At 43.7% G+C, this 20,310-nt stretch overlaps 1 protein-coding gene across 2 annotated transcripts in view; it reads left to right on the top strand.

Moving 5' to 3' along the window:
* Positions 1-14,080, top strand: part of wdtc1 (WD and tetratricopeptide repeats 1) — a 40,779-nt gene extending 26,699 nt beyond the window's left edge. Inside the window, exons 13-16 of one of the 2 annotated variants that reach the window (XM_033045104.1) lie at positions 1,492-1,727; positions 5,755-5,929; positions 9,199-9,391; positions 11,149-14,080. In XM_033045104.1, the coding sequence (XP_032900995.1) occupies positions 1,492-1,727; positions 5,755-5,929; positions 9,199-9,391; positions 11,149-11,343 (799 nt within the window). In that variant the 3' untranslated portion in view covers positions 11,344-14,080. The remainder of the gene's footprint in view (positions 1-1,491; positions 1,728-5,754; positions 5,930-9,198; positions 9,392-11,148) is intronic. The other variant, XM_033045105.1, reaches the window with a different exon arrangement.
* The last annotated feature ends 6,230 nt before the right edge of the window (positions 14,081-20,310 follow it).

Genomic DNA, 20,310 nt, shown 5'->3' with positions numbered 1-20,310 from the left:
CTGAATTCCTCATCACTGCAGTGAGATGAAATCTATTCCATGTTTGTTTTTTTCCACTTTTCTGTGAATGTAAAAGTTATTTTTTAAGACAGGGAAGTGAGATGCAAGATGCTAAAAATGTGGAGTGGTGTGTCGTGTTCGCATGGCAAGTGGGCAAGGCCTGGAATGCACTTCCAGATGTGGTGGTGGAGAGTAGTTCAAGTGTAGCACTCAAAAGAAAGTTGCAAAAGTATCATAACGGAAATTGCAGCGCAAAGGGGAGAGGGCAGGAGAGTGGATTGCTTATTCGTTAAACTAGTATAGAGGTCAGGCTGAATGCTTCCTATCATGCAATACTGTCTGGAGGCTCTTCCCTTGCTGGTTAACAGATGGGATTTGGACGGGTGGAGGTGCTGGAAGACAGTTGGGTCCAAACAGCAAGGGTAATTAATTTTAAGCTTCCTCTGCCAAGCTCCAGTTTGCCAAATTACTCATGTTGTCAACACTGAGTGCAATACATTAAATTGGCAGGTGCAAGTGAGTAGCTACTTGGAAGGACTTTTTGAGACACCAGAGACAGTGGGAAGGCATGAATTGCATCCCCACGGTTACAGTAAGTTAGTAAATCATAGAGTTGGCGTCAAGGAATTGCTTGCTGGGTGGTGTTCGGAAAAGGAACCCCTGGACAGACTGGCTTAACTTATAACTCTACATCACACTTCAATTAGCAAATCACATAATTGTACAACTTCAAAGCTAGGAGTATGCCCTTCCAAGTTGCCCAATAGTGTTGGAGCTTGTGTAAACTATTGGTTGGGATGGAACATCTATCCAGGTTCCCTGATTCAAAATGGCCTCCAACAAGTAGGATATTCAAAGAAATCCAAAAATAATTTTGTATATCATTTGCTAAAAATATTTTATAACTGGCCTTGCATTTCAGAGTACAGCAGCTTAATATCTGAAGGAAGAATATCTTAATATCTCGACCCAAAATGTCACCTATTCCTTTCCTTCAGAGATGCTACCTGGCGCACTGAGTTATTACAGCTTTTTGTGTCTATCTTCAATCTAATACTGTAACTAAGACTGAAAGTTGTGGTCCGGCTGTAATCCATCATAGACGTAGTTAGATTACTACCATAAAGTCGAATCTGCAAGTGAATTGTTCACTCTTATATTGACTGCATTTGAAGCTTCTAAATCCATGCCATCCGCCCAACAAGCCTGAACGCCAGAACAATTAATTACTGAAGTTTCTCTATTTGTTGCTGATACTAAACATTCTCAAATTTTAAATGAACTTTCTGAGTATAATCAGCACACTATATATAAAATGTCTTGTGCCTGTTTGAAAATCGTATACCTTTTGTGGGTCTATTTTGAATCATTGTGTCAGGATTGTGGTTCTATTTTAAAATAAAGCAAGCTAAATGTCCTATGCAAGAATGGCACATTAGTTTTTACCCTAGTACGTCCAGCATCTGATAGCTATCCTTTCTTCTCTTTCAGGGATGGAGACCATTACGATGCTCTCAGAGACTGTCTGAAAGCAATTTCTTTGAATCCCTCCCACCTGAAGGCCCATTTCCGTCTGGCACGTTGTTTGTTTGAGTTGAAGTATGTTGCTGAGGCTTTGGAGTGCCTTGATGACTTTAAGGGCCGTTTTCCTGAACAAGCCCATAGCAGCGCCTGTGATGCACTAGACCGAGACATCAAGGCAGTGCTCTTTGCAAAGACTGATAACTGTAAGTCCCAACAACCCTGCTATCCCCAGTGTGCCATTGTTCCACCACCACAATCAGACTTCCATGTGGTATCATTTTTAATCCATATTTGTATAAAGTGAAATAGGAATTCAACCAATGGAATGACGGTTATACAAAACCTAATGGTCAGTATACGGAAACAAGGAATGGTAGCTCCTACTAAACATGGACTTTATTGACAGCTGTCATGAGCCCCAGACACAGGTGGAGGTGCCAAAGAAGTCCTTCAACTTTATCTTCATGAGTGAGGGCATACGGGTTAAAATGTTGCTGCAGATCAAACAGGAGGCCAGCGTTTGGCCTACTCCTGTACCTATTGTCTATTGTTTGTGTGATTCATGAGTGATGAAAGAAAATTGTTGGAAATTGAAAACAAATCTATGTAAGAATTTATGCCCAAGGATAAAAATATTATATTTGTGGTTGTTAGGGGGATGAGGTCAATGGAGGTCAGCAAGAGTGATGCCCAATGGATATCTAGTGTAGGGTGAGGTATGTGTATGAATTTTTGATGATCTGGCTGTTATAGAGTCATGATGATGGGTGCATAATCTGGGCTGAGGAGGCAGAATTGAAACTTTTTGAAGTGCACCCAACACCATTTTCTGGTTACCCAGTGATTCTAAACAGGTACATCTAGTTTTCATGCAACTCCAAGCGATTTGAAGTTCTGTCTCAAGTTATGTATAAGCATACTTCACACGTGATTTAAAGACTGTTTTGTAAACTACATCCATTTGTCGGTGTGGAATTTGTGTATTCTCCCTGTGACTGTGTTTTCTCCCACATTCCATAAACATGCGAAGTGGTCCGTTAATCGGTCCGAGTCAGCATGGATTTGCGAAGGGGAAAATCTTGCTTGACTAGTCTTCTGGAATTTTTTGAGGAGGTAACTAGGAAAATGGACAAGGGAGAGCCAGTGGATGTAGTGTACCTGGACTTTCAGAAAGCATTTGATAAGGTCCCACATAGGAGATTAGTAGGGAAATTTAGAACACATGGTATTGGGGGGTAGAGTGCTGACATGGATAGAAAATTGGTCGGCAGACAGGAAGCAAAGAGTAGGGATTAACGGGTCCCTTTCAGAATCGCAGGCAGTGACTAGTGGGGTACCGCAAGGCTCTGTGCTGGGACCGCAGCTATTTACAATATATATTAATGAATTAGATGAAGGGATTAAAAGTAAAATTAGCAAGTTTGCAGATGACACAAAGTTGGGTGGCAGTGTGAACTGTGAGGAGGATGCTATGAGAATGCAGGGTGACTTGGAAAAGTTTGGTGAGTGGAAAGATGCATGGCAGATGTAGTTTAATGTGGATAAATGTGAGGTTATCCACTTTGATGGCAAAAACAGGAAGGCAGATTATTATCTGAATGATGTCAAGTTGGGAAAAGGGGAAGTACAACGAGATCTGGGGGTCCTTGTTCATCAGTCACTGAAAGTAAGCATGCAGTTACAGCAGGCAGTGAAGAAAGCAAATGGCATGTTGGCCTTCATAACAAGAGGAGTTGAGTATAGAAGCAAAGAGGTCCTTCTGCAGTTGTACAGGGCCCTAGTGAGACCACACATGGAGTATTGTGTGCAGTTTTTGGTCTCCAAATTTGAGGAAGGGCATTCTTGCTATTGAGAGTGCAGCGTAGGTTCAAGAGGTTAATTGGCGGGATGGCGGGACTGTTACATGTTGACAGAATGGAGTGGCTGGGCTTGTATACTCTGGAGTTTAGAAGGATAAGAGGGAATCGTATTGAAACTAATAGTAAGAGTTTTTATAGCTATATAAAAAGAAAAAGGGTGGCTAAGGTGAACGTTGGTCCATTGGAGGGTGAGACTGGAGAGTTGTTGGTGGGGAACATGGAAATGGCAAAGGCATTAAACGAGTATTTTGTATCAGTCTTCACCATAGAAGACACAAAAAATATTCCAACGCTGGATAAACAGGGGGCGGTAGGAATGGAGGAGCTAAATACTATTAAGATCACCAAGGAGGTGGTATTAGGGAAATTAATGAGACTGAAGGAGGATAAATCCCCTGGGCCTGATGGATTACGTCCAAGGGTCTTGAGGGAGATGGCGGTGGGGATTGTGGATGCATTGGTGATAATTTTCCAAAACTCCCTGGAGGCAGGAACGGTCCCAGTGGATTGGAAAATGGCCAATGTAACACCTATATTTACAAAAGGAAGTAGACAGAAGGCGGGTAACTATAGACCGGTTAGTCTAACATCGGTGGTGGGTAAAATGTTAGAGACAATTATTAAAGAAACACTAACGGGGCACTTGGATAAACATGACTTCATCGGACAGAACCAGCATGGTTTTGTGAAGGGGAAATCCTGTTTAACGAATCTGCTCGAATTCTTTGAGGAAGTAACAACCCGGGTGGATAAAGGGGAACCGGTGGATGTGGTATACTTGGACTTCCAAAAGGCTTTTGACAAGGTGCCACATAAGAGACTATTGCTAAAAATAAAAAATTATGGGATTGGGGGTAATATATTAGCATGGGTAGAGGATTGGCTGACAAATAGGAAGCAGAGAGTGGGGATAAATGGTTCATACTCGGGATGGCAACCGGTAACTAGCGGGGTTCCGCAAGGGTCGGTGCTGGGACCCCAGTTGTTCACAATTTATATAAATGATTTGGAGGAGGGAACCAAGTGTAATATATCAAAATTTGCGGACGATACAAAAATGGGAGGAAAAGTTGGGGATGAGGAGGATAGGAAGAGTCTGCAAATGGATATAGATAAGCTAGGTGAGTGGGCAACAACTTGGCAGATGAAATTTAATACTAATAAATGTGAAGTCATTCACTTTGGGGAAAAAAATGATAGGGCAAGTTATTTTCTAAATGAGGAGGAGCTGCGTTGCAATGCAACGCAAAGGGATCTAGGGGTATTAGTACATGAATCACTAAAGGTCAGTATGCAGGTGCAGCAAGCAATCAGGAAGGCCAATGGAGTTTTGGCCTTTATTGCTAGGGGGATTGAGTATAAAAACACGGAGGTCTTGCTGCAGCTGTACACAGTATTAGTGAGACCACATTTGGAATACTGTGTACAGTTCTGGGGTCCATACTTAAGGAAGGATGTACTAGCCCTGGAGGCAGTGCAGCGAAGGTTTACAAGATTAATTCCTGCAATGAGGGGATTGACATATGAGGAAAGGTTAAGTAAGCTGGAGCTCTACTCTTTGGAGTTTAGGAGAATGAGAGGCGATCTCATTGAAACATATAAGATCGTGAGGGGCCTTGATCGGGTGGATGCACCGAGGGTGTTCCCAATGATCGGGGAAACTAGAACTGGGGACATAGTTGCAGAATAAGGGGGGGCTCTTTTAAAACTGAGATGAGGAAGAACTTCTTCACCAAGAGGGTGGTTAATTTATGGAATTCACTGCCCCAGGGAGCAGTGGAAGCAGAAACGTTAAATATATTTAAGTCTAGAATAGATGGTTTTTTAGCTGCCGAGGGGATAAGGGGCTACGGGGAGAGGGCACGGATATGGACCTAGGTATGGTTAGTATAGTAAGACCTGAGTGATCTCCTGGACAAGTGTCGATCGCCTGGATTGGGGTCGGAGAGGAATTTCCCGGATTTTTTTCCCCGAATTGGACCTGGGTTTTTATCCGGTTTTTTGCCTCCCCCAGGAGATCACGCGGTTCTTGGGGTGGAGAGGGGTGATAGCGGTATGAAGGGGAGGGTAGTGTCTTGTGTTCTGTGTCTTGTGTCTACTGTTTGTGGGTAAGTGTGTCTGTTTAGTGTTCAGCCATGAGCGAATGGCGGTGCGGGCTCGACGGACCTGGTGGTCTACTCTCGCACCTACTTTCTGTGTTTCTGTGTTTCTGTGAAACATATAAGATTATTAAGGGTTTGGACACGCTAGAGGCAGGAAACATGTTCCCGATGTTGGGGGAGTCCAGAACCAGGGGCCACAGTTTAAGAATAAGGGGTAAGCCATTTAGAACAGAGATGAGGGAAATTTGAATTTATTTCTTTTTTTGCAGCTGATGAGAAAAAGACAGGATCTACAACACCAATCCGTATCCGATCAAGTGGCAGGAAAGATTCCATCTCTGATGATGAGGTGATTCTGAGAGAGCGAGGTTATGACTACAAATCACGCTATTGTGGCCACTGTAATACCACCACTGACATAAAAGAAGCCAACTTTTTTGGAAGGTAATTTTATAATTTGCATACAAGCACCAAGGTTTATGAAAGGCTTTTTTTTAACTGAGCTGTTAGTATATTGGTCACTAAATTGCAGCAAAATGTTGTTTTTCAGTGCTATGCACTATTTTGTAAAATATTCCCAAGATCACAATCACAATAATACTTTATTAGCCAAGTATGTTTTGCAACATACAAGGAATTTCATTTGCCAAGTCAGTCATACAAATAAAAAGCAACGGAGCACACAAAATATATTTTAACATTAACATCCACCACAGTGACTCCTCCACATTCCTCACTGTGATGGAAGGCAAAAAAAAGTTCAAATCTCTTCCCTTCTTTGCTCTCCCACGATCGGGGGCCTCGATCCTTCCGTTGACGGGACGATCTTGACTCCCGTAGCCGGTGGACGGGCCCTCCGCATCTGGGCGATCAGCTCCTGAATTGAGGGGATGTTAGCTCCCCCGCACCGGCGATTGGACCCCGGGTCAGGGCTGGTCGAGTCTGCGTCGTTGGAGCTCCCGACTAGCCTCTCTGGAGATTGCGAGCCTTTGATGATGAGTCTGCCGGCCGCGGTTTGGAACGATCCCAGGCAAGGGATCGGCTCCGATGTTAAGTCCCGCCCCGCGGTGGGGCACAGTCAGTCAAAGGAGGCCTCCAGCTCCATCGATGGTAGGCTGGAGATGTGACCCGGAAAATAATCGCATCTCCGACAAAGTAAGAAACTGAAAAAAAGTTTTCCCCCAACCCCCTCCCCTCCCCCCACATAAAACAAACCGGAGAACATTTACACAGACTTTTAAAACACACTATTAAAAAATGTAAAAGACGAAAAAACAGACAGACTGTTGGCAGGGCTGCCAATCGTGCGTGACCCTGGTGGAAGGATACAATTGTTTTTTGTTAGATTTCAAGCAGAAATATACATATTTTTAAGTGCGAACTGCAAATATGACAACATTTGTGATTTCAGTTCCAGAGGTTACTCTCCAGAACTGCTTGTATCCATCAAGGATACCTGTTACCCTGGACATTCCCTTTTCTCTCCTCTACCTTCTGGGAGAAGATAGAGGAGCTTGAAAGCTCGGACATCCAAACTTAAAAACTGCTTCTTTCCCGCTGCATCTAACTTCTGAATCAATTACCTCTTTCACACCCCATTTCCAGAAGTGCTAGCATATACTCCTATTCTTAACTCTACATCATTTCAGTTATTCTGTTGTTGTACTTTAATATTCTTTTGCACTACTTGGCACAATGATCTTGTTTTTTGACACTCATATTTATTGTTGTATGTATCATTGCTGTATATATACTGTTTACTCTGTGAGCTTCATATGAACAAGGAATTTCATTGCACCCGAGTGTTTATTACCATAAATTATTTGGAATCTAAATTACTAGGGTTTTGGTTAAGCACTTTAACCACATCCTTGTGACCTCCAGACATGATTAGTCTGGTGCTCTGACATCTTTTATCTTCCACAAACCCGAGTCCATCTATCTGTCAGAGATAGATACAAAATGCTGGAGTAACCCAGCGGGGCAGGCAGCGTCTGTCTGAAGAAGGGTCTCGACGTGAAACATCACCCATTCCTTCTCACCATTCTGGATCCTTGATGCTGCCTGCCCTGCTGAGTTACTCCAGCGTTTTGTGTCTATCTTCCATCTATCTGTCAGCAGCATGTCCCATCTGCATTGTTTGTTGCCAGATTGGCATTCTCTTTGTTTTTTTATATTCTCATCCTTGCTTTCAAACTTTTCTTTGGCAAATTCCCTCCCTTTCTTAGGAAATTCCTCCATCCCACAATCCTTTTTTGCCCTTAGCACAATGGTTATTTTCAATGGTTCATTCTTGGCAGCTGTGCCTTCCAGCTGTATAGTCCCAAATTATGGAGTGCCTCCTCTAAACATTTTCTAATTCACTTGCTAAGAAACATTTTGCACCTACATATTTTTGTTTAATTCATTCCTTTGTTAAATTTCATTAACATATATGTAAAGCAACTTGGAACATTATACTACAATGGGGCAGGAAGGGCATTTTCCAAGAAGCTCTAAACTAGCTGTCGATGCTCATTTTGTCCCGGTGATTTTACCTTAACCTTCTAGATAGTTGTGATGGACCTACTGGTCTTTACATGAGAATCAATGTAAAAGGGGAGAAGGTATTGCGCTATTAGTCAAAGATTGCATTACTACCATATTGAGGATATCGTGGAAGTTCTTCAAATGAGACCATATGGATAGAGATTAGAAACAAAACAAGGGTGTTGTCACTGGGAGTGCATTACAGACCTCCCAACAGTCAACAGAAGATAGACAAACAAATACTTAGGCAGATATCGGGAAGCTGTGATGCAAATAGGGTTATTATACTGTCAAATTTAAATTTCCAAATGTTAACTGGGATTACTTTGGTATTAAATGCGTCCAAGAGGCACATTTTTTGAGTTGCGTTCTGGAAAACTTTTTGATACAATATCTAGATGGACCAAAGATGCAAGTAACATTACTGGACTATATCTCGGGGAATATATCTGGTCAAATGGAGTGAGTGTTGGTAGAACATTTTATCAGCAAATTAATTTCACTTGCACTTTATGTGCAATGTGACGAATAAAACAGTATTGTATTGTATTGTATTGTATTGAGATAGTGACCATTACACCATATATCTTAAACTGTTTTAAAGGATGGACCAATAATTAAGGTCTTAAACCAGGGTGAGACCAATTTCATTAGCATAAGGGAGGACCCAGCAAAGGTGGATTGGGAAGATCTATTTGTAGGCAAGTCTACATTTGCTCTGTGGGAAGCATTCAAAGGAGAAATAGCAAGAGTTCAAGGCCATTGTACCAGCAAGGGGTAAAAGACGGGTGTCAAGCATAGGGAACCATGGATGTAAAGAAATATTGAGGTTGGATAATGAGAAAAAAAGGAAGCATATAATGTATTGGGACCTAATGTCAGTGGAGGCCTGTCAAGAGTGTCGGGAGATGCTTAAAAACAAAGTTAGGAAGGCAAAGAGAGGTAATGAGAAATCTGACCGACAATATTAAGATAAATCCAAAGGTGTTTTATAAATAGTAGTTGGGGGAGCTGCTGATAGTAATAGTGGCTGGGTAATTGGATGTAAAGATGTAGCAACTGCAGGAATGGGGAGGCTTATTATTTCAGTACTTCAGTGGAGGGGGTGGAAAAACAGACCATGTTTTGATTATAATTAAAATTGTTCCCTTTTCATGTGGCAAATGGTTCATCTTTCCTTTCAGTAATGGTCAGTACATTGTCAGTGGTTCCGACGATGGATCCTTTTTCATCTGGGAGAAAGAGACGACAAACCTTGTTCGTGTTCTACAGGGTGATGAGTCGATTGTGAACTGTCTGCAACCACACCCAAGGCACTGCTTCCTCGCAACAAGCGGCATTGATCCTGTGGTTCGTCTCTGGAGTCCAAGACCAGAGGTATGAACACAAAGAGATCGACCGGGCTACTGAATGGTTTCAAATGGTTAATTCATCATAGGGTCAGAGAACGTCCTAACCACACATTAAACTTGCAAAGTTCAAGGGCTATAGCAGACTGAATGAGAGCTACCTACTAACTAAACATTAGCCCAACTAACATCAACAAGGGGAACCAAGTACTATTTGCTCAATCAGTTCTTTAAAAAATAGATTTAAATGAGTTTTACATAGAACAGCACAGCAATAGGCCACAATGTCTGTGCAAGATGGCAAAATTAATTATTAAATTCCAGAAACAAATTCTGGAGATTGAATGAGACAAGCAGTGCTGATGCACTTAAAGGGAGAAAGGAATAGGTTAAGCTGAGTGAGGGAGGTGATGTAACTTGGGAGAAAGCTCGTGAGCGCACATAAACAAAAGAGCCTACTTTGATTGTAATATTTATTAAATGACACGAGTCATTGATCTTCCCAATTTTGCCAAACAATATGTTTCATAGATTAAAGCCCCTGTCTCACTTACGTGTTCTTGGCACGCTAATTACGCGACCTTGTCGTCGCGTTGAGGCGCGACGGTTCCGCGAGAGTCGCGCGCGTCATCATGCGCCCGGACAGCCGCCTGGAGCACGTGACGTCATTTGAAGATGGACACAAAATGCCAGAGTAACTCAGCGGAACCGGCAGCATCTCTGGAGAGAAGGAATGGATGATTTTTGTGGTCGAGACTCCTCTTCAGTCTGAAAGAAGGGTCTTGACCCGAAACGTCATCCATTCCTTCTCTCCAGAGATGCTGCCGGTCCCGCTGAGTTACTCCTGCATTTTGTGTCTCTTCAATCTTCTTGGCCCCGCTCTGGGAGTATTAGTTGGGGCGGATCCGGATCCGCAACAGACGTGAGCCCCAGGCTGAGTTCGACGATCGTTTGCCTGCTGCTGTTGGAGGTGAGACGTTGCAACGCACCAGGGTCTTGACCTGTCCCACTTTGGCCGTCAATTATGCGACAGGCCGGTGGCGCGCAAAGATTTTGTGCAGGACCAAGTCCACATTCCTCCACGCGCCCGTCCCCGCGCTACCCACCCGCTAGCAGGTCGCGTAAATAGCACGCGAAAGAGCCAAGTGGGCCAGGCCCTTTAAGGTTTTCAAGCTGTAAGCAAGACAAAAAGAGAACAGTGAAGACTTGACACAGAAATTATGTTTTGGTGGGACAGGTGTAGAGGACCTGTGGGGAAGTCAAACAGAAAATAGTTTTATTCAATTAAAACCAATCCTCTTTGATATCAGTAGGCCATTTAATTAGATTATGTGAAGTTTGAGACTGACTTGAATCCATTCTGAGTTTAAATTACATTTTTTTTTAAAAAGGAAGCTAATTGAATCTAGGGCAAAACAAGCACAGAGTGTGTGTTGAAGGAGCAAATTCAAGTGCAAATTTGATGTCAAGGCAGTAAATGGCTACTGAGTAAACCTACTGATTTTTATATGCAAGTGGTATCAGTTTTAAATTCACTTAAATGGCAACACAGGGATAGTGATATCTTCTTTCCTGCAACTGGTATTATTAACCTGCAACAAATCGGCACTGCACTGGAAAGTACCTCAACTTGCACTGCTCATGGCAACAATCTCTGAATTTGAGATGGCGATAGAAAAAAAAATCCAACACTGTGTTGCAATGTATCTTTTGCCCATCATAATGGACACGCGTATTAACCTAAGGAACCGTTCTAATGGTTAGTAACTTTTTTTTCTTTTCCAGAGTGAAGATCAAAATGAGAGAGTAATTGAGGACATGGAAGGAGCTTCACAGGCAAACCAACGGCGAATGAATGCAGACCCTCTAGAAGTAATGCTTTTAAACATGGGATACAGGATCACTGGACTGACCAACAGTGGGATGGCCTCGGATGATGAGGAAAACACTGAAGGCCAGGTGCAGTGCCGGCCAAGTTAAGAAGCAATGTGAAAAATAGCGTACTTGGGGCAGACCGGCAAGCAACCATCTGTTTAGTGTCTGTGGCTGAAACACTACACTGTCCTCAGCTACGCATAAGCCATGTTCAAGAAGCAATGATAGGGTTTACATCCTTTCCAACGTCTATCTCACTCTCATATGGATGGACCCTATACCAGTCTGCAGAAGCTTCAGCGATGTTGCAGCCCTATAGTGAACAGCTGACCGGGTCAGACCTGACCTGAGACACAGAGGAGACAAAATTGTTTCTGGTGACTGAGAAAGACACGTTTGATAAGCAGAACCTTTTGTAAATTGTTTAGATGCTGCTTTCAGTTTGTATAAATGCTTCTTCTATCACATTCAGTCCCTTTGTGGTGACAGTCCATCAACAACAAACAGACAGTAATACTGTGGTCAAGCAAACTCCTTTAACAGACCTGGGGTCAACAGTTTAAGTCAATATTTCCTGTTGCAGTTTTAAATTTGGATGTAGAGTGTTTCTGTCCTTGATCGGGTCCTTGTATAACATACTTATGGCCCTTATTCCACCTCTGCCCAGTCATAGTATGCACAAGATGTGAAACTAGACATGTCCAAACAATGGAATCTTGATGCACCGTCTGTGCTGATGTAAGATCGTGAGAAGCATCCATTAATATTCGCTATGAGATTGACATTGACCATGGTAATGTATGGGGTCTGGTTTGGAAATACCTCGGCATACGCATGTAAACAATCTGGATGGGTCTTGTCCCACATACATCACACACATTTGGTCAGTTCATTACACTGCCAACTCTCACTTACCTTGGTCCACTTCCACAGCACCCACTTCCCTCTTCTCAAACCCCCCCCCCCCCCCCCAACACTCGCTGCTCTCCTGTCCCTAAACCCCATTCCTCTTCACTCCCATCTCCCTGCCCTCATGCACTCCATTGATTCTCCACTTCCTGGCTGTTTGCTTCACCGCTTCTCCTTCAGCACTGATTGCGTGACAACCATCTGCTTTCCAGGACTTGGAATGCCCAGTGTTCCCTCATTGGAATCCTCCTTAAGATTGTGTTGCAGATTCAGATCTCAGTCCATTCAGGAGCTCGGGTTAATGTCATCTTTGAGTGAAGGTTAGCGAGAATATGCGACGTGGACTTCTATATTTTTTGCTGCCTGCGCCATTGGATAAATTGGTGCAACGTATGTGCTTTTAAGTATTGTTACCAGCTTTGCATAAATGCAGCATTGTTGATGATGGAGCTGTAAGGTGTGAATTCAGAGATCTCATTCTAATTTTTAATCTTCCTCTGAGATTGGGTATTTGATTGGAAGTTAGTTGTAGGTTGTGATAGAGGAGAAGGGTTTGCTTTGGGTGAAGTCGTGGCTGATATGCTGGCAAGTGCGTGACTGGAGAAAGCAGCAGGCTAACACAGAGCCATTAAATGGAATACTTGACAAGCCTGGTGGATTTGGTTAGCAAACTATCCTTCCACGTCTGAGACTAGTGCTGAGATTTAACCCTGAGAAAACATCTCTCAGTGAGAGTTACCACAAGTGGTTTCTCTTGAACTGAATGAAAATTTTGCACACAAAACAAATTATTTTAGGCATAAAGATGGCAGATGTGGAAATTTTAATATGTTAGACATGACAAGTCACTATATTTTGGTGTAGATTTCTCAGGTACAAAGACACTTTTCAGTGGGTATATGGTGGAAGACACAATACATTATATTCCCACTGTGATCAGATTCCTTCGGTATTTGCTGCCAGTGAATGCGCTGTTTTATTTACTTACCCCCATCAATTTCTGAACAAGCAAATTCATCACACATTGAAGCTGTTTTGCTCAAAGGCAAGTCTTGTCAGATTCCACGTAATGCTCACATAATGCTGGATTGGAAACAGGTTCACTTCGCCACGGCATCACACATTCATCAATTTACTCTGAAGGTCACTAATTTGCTGCTTTCATGAGGGTGGATGGAATTATTGGTTCCAATCCTCAAAATTGGGTCAGAAACCTCATTGCACGATGAAACGGAATGTAATTGGTTTAGTCACTGATTACTTGCAATTACTGCCCCAGTAATTACTTTTCTGGTTAATTGCTCATTTAAACTACATAGCGATCAAATACAGAGGGTGAGGTGCTTCATTATATGCTTCTTGAGGTGCTCTGTAGGAGCTGCAGGGTTAAACTCAACCAAGAGGAGCCCCATAGCTCAGTGAGGAGCTGGTGTGATTGAGATGCTGCCAGAATCCATAGTTAAATACCAGCTGCTCCCACTCTCAGCCATTCTATACGTGACTGCATTGCTGAATTGTTAATAGTTAAGTATAATTTAGGTTATGATGTGGGTATGAATCAGAATTTTTCTGTATAAAATCCTGCCTGAGTCTTTTGACGGAGATTGTTGCTCATTTGCAGTTGCTTGAGAGCCTTGATCCGAAGCTGCAGCCTACAGTGGGGTCAGTCAGTACAATCTATTAATGATGGCAGTGGGATTATCTTCAGATGGGTTATTGGCTGAGACATTGTGGTGAGATTAATGGGTCAGCAATTGCATCCACAGCAACCCAAAGGTTTGGTGCCAACTGTATGTTTAAACCTCACAGTTTGTTGCTCCTGTTCTTGTCTGTGTTTTGATGATGAATTGCCCGTGGGAAGCTGCTAACTGTAAAATTAAATTGTTACTCCACAGTTGAGGTTTGCCAGCATTAAATGGCCAATTTAGCAGAGTGGATTTATTGTATTTTCTACTTTTATAGGGACTATAATTTAACAAATGTGTTACTCCCAATACACATTTAGTTTTAGGTACAAGGCTCTTCAGACCACCAAGTCCACTCCAACCATCCATCAAGCTGTTCACACTGGTTCTATGTTATCCTACTTTCTCATCTACTCCAGATACATTAGGGGTAATTTTACAGAGGTGAATTACCCTACAAAAGCTGCACATTAGTGCAATTAAAATCATAAACCCCAGCAATTTGGTCACAATTAAAACTGAAGTTGCACTCTTCGGGTCTCCTGTCCCACTGCATTCCCACCCCTTGCCAGAAATCACACACAACCTACTGGTCTTGGTGTATGGGGAAAATTCAGAAACAATGTGCTCTAAAGAATATTGTTCATTTCAACATTTAAAATGTCATTTGGGAAAGGAGCAGAAGAAACTGCCTGAAGCAGGCAAAATTCATTTAGTGTAGTTAAACATTACAGACCTCTCTTTTCTATCTTTCTCCCCACCCACTCCATCTTCTTCTTGCGTATGGCGTGCACAGCCTAAAGTTGTCGGACAACTTGTTCTATTTGATTGTGCACGCCGGGTTGATTGCATTTGTCGAAACAGGGCGGACCACGTGAAGGTTGCAATCTCCAACCCCCCCAGCCGCTCCATCAGTCTGAAGAAAGGTCTCCACCTGAGATATAGCCGATCATTCCCTTCTTCTAATGCTGCCTTGCTCATGGGTTCTTCCAGTACTGTGTGATGAGTTAGGCATTATGGTCAGCATGGACCAGTTGATCTGAAGGGCACGTTTCTGTGCTGTACAGCTCCATGACGCCTCTGGTGCTATTGTGCCCCTTCAGATAGTGTGGCAACCAGAATTGTACAAATTGGTACAGAGAGAATATTTGGAACCATTATCACAATGATGTTCTACAAATATAAACATTTAACCTCCAAATTAGTGTAGATACAGCTGTTTTTAAACCAATCTGAAAATTGTAGATTGGCTTGAGGGTCAGGGATCCACACCATACCTGACTACGTCAGCTTAAGGTGATGGGGGAATTGACTCGTGACTGGCAAATTATTATTTTGGAAAAACAAGTGTTATGCAGGTGGTGAGCGATGCTACATTAGTTCCTGCAGGGAAAAGTCTTAAAGCCGATGGATGAAAAGACGAAGGCAGCTGGGTTGTGAGCATAGGTATGCGGGTGAACCGCGTCAATTTCCACCCTACCCCTCCGTGAAAGGCTCAAACTAACACGCTTCAAATTTAATTTACAACACGATCTGCACCCTCTCAATCACCCTCAAAGCTTACACATCCCAGGTTTGATACAGACAACGCTCCCGCAAAGTCACTGCGTTAACTAGATTTTTCTTTATTTTGATTTACATTCTGCACGTCGATAAGATACGGGGACCCAAAGAACAACGCCACCGACCTGCGGCCACTCGGCCCCTCGCTTCATTTACTAGACCAAGGGACGCAGCCGCGGAGCCCGAAGGCGGCGGCGACCAGAAAGGGAGCCCGGTGCCCCCTGCATTTGAGGCGGGTTTTGATGCTCTGGCTGCGGGCGACGAGTCCGGCCTCTCCCTGCTGAGTCCTGATCCGGATGCGGTTAACCAGCTCCCCGTGTTCCACTGCCTCCAGCTCGGCTGTCACTAACATGTCGTGCAGCTGCTGCAAGCCCACCTCCAGCTCCCGGACCCGCAGCTGCCGCCGCTCCAACTCCAGCAGCCGCCGCCGGGCTTCAGCAAACTCCACGCTGTTGCTCGGAGTCAGGGCCCTCGACACCGGCTCACTAGCGGCGCTCTCCGCATCCTTCTCTGCCTTCACCACATCCCTGGCTGGACTGGTTCGTGCGGCGGCTTTAGCAGCGACCTTATCCCGCAGCTTCACCATCGCAGTCCCCGCTGCAAGTGCCGGCGTGTGCAGCTGGCGCAGCCTGCGCTAGGGGCGGAGCTGTCACAGGGAGGGCGGGGCCAGCTGGGTGACGCATGGTGGGCGGGGCTAATGGGTGCCTCCGAAGGGGCGCGGCCTGCGGGGAGACGCAGGGGCGGGGCTGACGGCCCATCATAGTGGGCATGATCAGAGGGGTGACGCGAGGAGGGCGGGGCTAGCGGGGTGACGCGAGGAGAGCGGGGTGACGCGCGGAGGGCGGGGCCAGCGGGATGGCGCAGGGGGCGGGGCTGTCACTAAGGGCGGTTGTCTATCGAGGGACGGCTGTCACTCACTGGTGGCGCCCAGGGCGGTGTGGTTCACACTAAAGATACTCTATGATCTTTGGTTCACACGTTCAAATAGAGGGAGTACAGAGAAGGTTCACCAGACTGATTACTGGGATGTCAGGACTTTCATATGAAGAAAGACTGGATAGACTCGGCTTGTACTCGCTAGAATTTAGAAGATTGAGGGGAGATCTTTTTTTTAAATACATTTTTATTAGAGGCATCTGCATATCATAGTCCAAACCAATACAGACTTTGTTTAACGGTTACATATAGGGGGGTTGCACCATAGGTCACTGGGTCATAGGGCTCGACGCACGGAGCCGCTAAATCCAACTGGAAGACATCCGTCACTTCCTGTATATGTTATTAATGCTAGAAACGCTTACTTTCCTACCTGTTAAAAAAAGCCAAAATGTTGAATTATTGCGCTGAAAAAAATTGTGGTAGTCGGGGTAAGTGTAAGAGACATGTACCCAACTTTAGAATTCCAAACGTGAAGCGAAATGAAGGTATAGAGAAGCGAGAAGTGAAGGGACTGCAGCAGCTAAAGTGCTTGGTAAACATTGAAAATATTGCAGCGTTTGCTCACTGCATAAATCTGGCTGTAAATTTTTCTTCAGATGCGTTTTCATTTTGTATGTAAAAAACCACTTGGGAACCATGGGCAATTAAAAAAAATTACAGTCAGATTTATCACTTCTGAAACTTTTTAGATGCCAAAGGAATCAAGAAAAAACACAAATAATGCCTTAGTTGATGAAATGCAGTGAGCAAACGGCCAATGTTCGCCAAGCACTCTGGCTGTTGTTGTCCCTTCAGCTCTCGCTTTTATCTACCGTAATTTCTCCTCACTTTTGGAATTCTTAAGTAGGCTAAATGTCTCACACGCTTATCCCAATTTCCATATTTATTTATAGCGCAAAAATTGACCATTTCAGCGGGTTTTAACGGGCCCGCTATGCTGGAAACAATGGTAAGTGCCTATCTGCAGTTCATCGCGTGTAATCCATTTGGAGTAGCGTAGCAACAGTACGGGTCATGGGTCGTGACCTGACTGCCGTGAAACCTCCCTATTAACCTCCCTATGTGCTGTCCCCTCCCCTTCCTTCACCCTCTAGCTGTCTCCTCCCACCCTCCCATCCGCCCGCCCTCGGGCTCCTCCTCCTCCCTTTTTCCTTCTTTCTTTCCCCACCCCCCATCAGTCTGAAGAAGGGTTTCGGCCCGAAACGTTGCCTATTTCCTTCGCTCCATAGATGCTGCTGCACCCGCTGAGTTCCTCCAGCAATTTTGTGTACCTCCCTATTAAATATCCAGGTTTCCAGGGACCCAGTTACCAAAGTAGCTGGGATCCTCCTTTATCGGTTACATATTAACATTGCCTCTAATTATTTATTTATATTTATAGATAGGAAAAATAAAGAAAGAAAGAAAGAATTTAGAAAAATAAGATAAACTATCAATAATACAACTTAGGAGATAGGTCCATAGGTCAGAGAACATAACTATTCATCTAGTCCTGGGCTCAGGTTTCAGTCCGGCCTCCTCGCCGGTCCAATCTACCCCTTCAAATAATCTATAAATGGAGAACATATTCTAATAAATAATTCTGGTTTGTCAATTAAGACAAATCTAATTTTTTCCAAATGTAAGGTCTCCGACATCTCCATAATTGAGATTCAGGGGGATCTTATAGAAACTTACAAAATTCTTAAGGGGTTGGACAGGCTAGATGCAGGAAGATTGTTCCCGATGTTGGGGAAGTCCAGAACAAGGGGTTACAGTTTGAGGATAAGGGGGAAGTCTTTTAGGACCGAGATGAGAAAACAATTTTTCACACAGAGTGGTGAATTTGTGGAATTCTCTGCCACAGAGGGTGGTTGAGGCCAGTTCGTTGGCTATTTAAGAGGGAGTTAGATGTGGCCCTTGTGGCTAAAGGGATCAGGGGGTATGGAGAGAAGGCAGGTACAGGATACTGAGTTGCATGATCAGCCATGATCATATTGAATGGCGGTGCAGGCTCGAAGGGCCGAATGGCCTACTCCTGCACCTATTTTCTGTTTCTAATTCCCTTGTACAACTTCATCACGGTGAACATTCCCATTTTGTTTCATGTCAGATGCAAACTTGGCATTTCGTCCCTCACACAATGAATAGTTGAGCCTAAGGACCAATCCTTATGGTTCATGTTTAAGAAGGAATTGCAGATGCTGGAAAATGGAAGGTAGACAAAAATGCTGGAGAAACTCAGCAGGTGAGGCAGCATCTATGGAGCAAACGAAATAGGCAATGTTTCCTATTTCCTTCGCTCCATAGATGCTGCCTCACCCACTGAGTTTCTCCAGCATTTTTGTCTACCTTATGGTTCATGATTGGTTTGGTTCACAGGCTCTGCAGCTGGAACAGATGTTTGAGCTCAGGGATGAAGGAGGCAGATGACCGGGCCTATGAGCTGCTGAGATGGAGACCAGAGATACCAGGAGTGTGCGGAACAATTTAGCTCATTGCTTTTGTAGAGCTGGTACAGAATATGCTATATCAAAATAGTTGTCAATATTTCAAAGAAGAGCATTGTAATGCCGGGGAAAACTACCCTACTCTTTGAAAAACGGTCTGTAAAGTTGCTGATCCTATTGGAGGGAACTCTGTTTTTTCTGTTCAGGTCTGAAGAAGGGTTTCGGCCCGAAACGTTGCCTATTTCCTTCGCTCCATAGATGCTGCTGCACCCGCTGAGTTTCTCCAGCAAAACCTTCTGTTTTTTATTACATCAGGGGGATCTTCCCATGTAAAATAATTACTGCTAAATGCCCTATGTTTCAACAGAAGCCGCCCTCACACTCTTTTTTGACTGTAAAGTGTTGTGACACATTCCAAGCATTTATTTCACATGCACAAGTCTCTCTTTCCTCATCTCAGCCACCGCCACCCACTCTTCAATACTACTCCTTTTCCATTACATGCACAGAAGGATTAGCGGAAGTTATCCTTTTGGTGAACAAAGCAGGAAAGCAGATTACTTTCTATATGCTGAGAGATTGTTTGATGTCAATTTTCAATGGGACTTGGGTGTACTTGTTCAAAAGTCACGACAAGCTAATATGCATGTGCAGTAAGCAGATAGGAAGGCAAGTAGTATGTTGTCCTTCACTAGGAAAAGATCTGAGTAATAGAGATGTTCACTTATAATTTCATAAGTCCTTAGTGAAACTGTACCTGCAGTATTGAGTACACATTTGGTCTTTCTACCTAAAAAATGGATACGCATGCCAAAGATGGAATGCCACAAAGATTAACTATTTTTGTTCAGGGATGGGTGGTTTGCTAGAGGAGGAGATTTTGAATAGACTAGACTTCTGTACAGATTAGAAGTATAAGAGGAGAGTACAACATTCTTACAGGATCCAATAGATTGGATTTTTGTTGGTTGTTTCCCCTGGCTGAGGAATCTAGAACCAAGCACCATGGTCTCAGAATAAGGGGTAGATGTTTGGGACTGAAAGAGTAAAAATTTATTTGGATTTCGCCACCCTGGAGGATTGATACATTTTGAGATATTAAAGGATTCAGGGGATTTGTGATGTGGGAATAATGCAGGGAAACGAGATCAGTTGCAATCATGGTGGAGCATGTTCAAAGTGCTCGTGGGATCCTCCTGTTCCTGTTTCTTACGAAGCCAAGATGAGTCGAAAAGAGTCGCCATCTCAGGTGGAATCCAGTCTGGGTCCGCTTTTGGATTAGTGTGAACGAAACAGAACCAAATGAAGACAGGACTTAACCGGCAAACAACTGCACTCGGGACAACAATCTGCTCAACTGTCCATCAAAAAATGTGCATTAAATGAATTACTGAAGGTCAGGACAGTATTTGCCACTGAATGTGAGAAACAGGAACAAACTAGGCATGTCTGTGTGCATGTATGTGTGTGTGTGCATGTGTGTGTGTGTGTATTTGTGTGTGTGTGTGTATGAAAGGAAGATAATGTTTGATCACTGAAGGGGAGGA

Source organism: Amblyraja radiata, chromosome 27 (assembly GCF_010909765.2).
Source record: "Amblyraja radiata isolate CabotCenter1 chromosome 27, sAmbRad1.1.pri, whole genome shotgun sequence".
NCBI lineage: Eukaryota > Metazoa > Chordata > Chondrichthyes > Rajiformes > Rajidae > Amblyraja > Amblyraja radiata.
This window is presented reverse-complemented; position numbering and strand designations above follow the sequence as displayed.